General features: G+C 64.8%; 1 protein-coding gene across 1 annotated transcript in view; it reads left to right on the top strand.

The window, feature by feature from the left end:
* LOC104386421 (beta-adrenergic receptor kinase 1) overlaps positions 1-1477 on the top strand; it is a gene marked incomplete at its 3' end in the record, with an annotated part of 37318 nt that overhangs the window by 28148 nt on the left and 7693 nt on the right. The window contains exons 17-20 of the mRNA XM_009995030.1: positions 38-200; positions 284-420; positions 512-625; positions 1421-1470. Of these exons, the coding sequence (XP_009993332.1) occupies positions 38-200; positions 284-420; positions 512-625; positions 1421-1470 (464 nt within the window). The remainder of the gene's footprint in view (positions 1-37; positions 201-283; positions 421-511; positions 626-1420; positions 1471-1477) is intronic.

Below are 1477 nucleotides of genomic sequence, written 5' to 3'. Positions count from 1 at the left end.
TTATGGCTGTTACCCCTTACCCCAGCCTTGCCCACAGCTCCTGGAGAGCGACCAGGAGCTTTACCGCAACTTCCCGCTCACCATCTCGGAGCGGTGGCAGCAGGAGGTGACAGAAACCGTCTTCGACGCCGTCAACGCCGACACCGACAAGCTGGAAGCTCGCAAGAAGGCCAAGAACAAGCAGCTGGGCCACGAGGAGGGTGAGTGGGCTCCCCTGGGACCACCCCTCTCCCTTAGCTCTGCCTTCCCCGGGCTGACCCTTCCTCTCCTTGGCGGGGCACAGAGTACGCCATGGGCAAGGACTGCATCATGCACGGGTACATGGCCAAGCTGGGCAACCCCTTCCTGACCCAGTGGCAGCGCCGCTACTTCTACCTCTTCCCCAACCGCCTGGAGTGGCGCGGGGAGGGGGAGTCGCCGGTAAGAAGATGGGCCAAGTGTGGGGGGGGTGCTTTGGTGGTGGTGGGGGGGGGGCCGGGCTGAGCCTGTTTGTCCCCCCCTGCCCCCCCAGCAGTCCCTGCTCACCATGGAGGAGATCGACTCGGTGGAGGAGACGCAGGTGAAGGAGCGCAAGTGCATCCTGCTCCGCATCCGGGGGGGCAAGCAGTTCGTGCTGCAGTGTGATGTGAGTGTGTCCCTGGGCCGCCTGCTGGGGGGCTGGTGGCCCCCACCCGGGGGCACTAGCCACCTCCCACCACTCGATAGCCATCGTCCCCTGGGAACTAACCAAATGTTGGTGGGCACTAGCCACCTCCTGCTAGCTGGTAGCCGTGCGTCTGCTGGGTGCTGGCCACCTCCAGGCCATCACCAGCCATCCTCTTGCTGGCCACTAACAAAACCCCCTTGCCAGCTGCTGGCCACCTCTTGTTATCTACTAGCCCAGCACATTCAGCCCTCCCAACCCAGCACAGGCCATGAATACTGAAACCATAGAGTAAACCTGGGGAACCCCCTGACCATCCTGTTCCCGGCCCTGGCACCCCAGGAAGCCCCCAGCCATCCTGTACCCCACCCTGGTACCCCATGGAGACCTGGTTTGGCCTCTGCCCTGAGCCCCTAGGGAGCCCCTTACCACCTTTTATGCCACCCTGCCACCCTGGGGAGCCCCATCCTGACCCCTGCCCTGGCACCCTGTGGAGCTTTGATCCATACCTTACCCTGGCACCTTGGGGAGCCCCCTACCCTACCCTGACACCCTGGGGAGCCTCATCCTGACCCCACAGCCCACCCTTACACCCTGGGAAGCCCCATCCTGACCCACACCCCACAGTGACACCCCAGGAAGCTCCCTCCTGACACCCTGGGGAGCCCCATCCTGACCCCATACCCCACCCTGACACCCCGGAAAGCTCCCTCCTGACCTATCCCCCACCCTAGCCCCCCGGGGAGCCCCATCCTGACCAGTTCCCTGCCCCTGCAGAGCGACCCCGAGCTGGTGCAGTGGCGGAAGGAGCTGCGGGAAGCCCAGCGGCAGGCG

The sequence above is a fragment of the Chaetura pelagica genome, unplaced genomic scaffold, assembly GCF_000747805.2.
Source record: "Chaetura pelagica isolate M959 unplaced genomic scaffold, ChaPel_1.0 scaffold553, whole genome shotgun sequence".
Lineage (NCBI taxonomy): Eukaryota > Metazoa > Chordata > Aves > Apodiformes > Apodidae > Chaetura > Chaetura pelagica.
The sequence above is the reverse complement of the archived record's forward strand: the minus strand, read 5'-3'. Positions and strand labels throughout refer to the sequence as shown.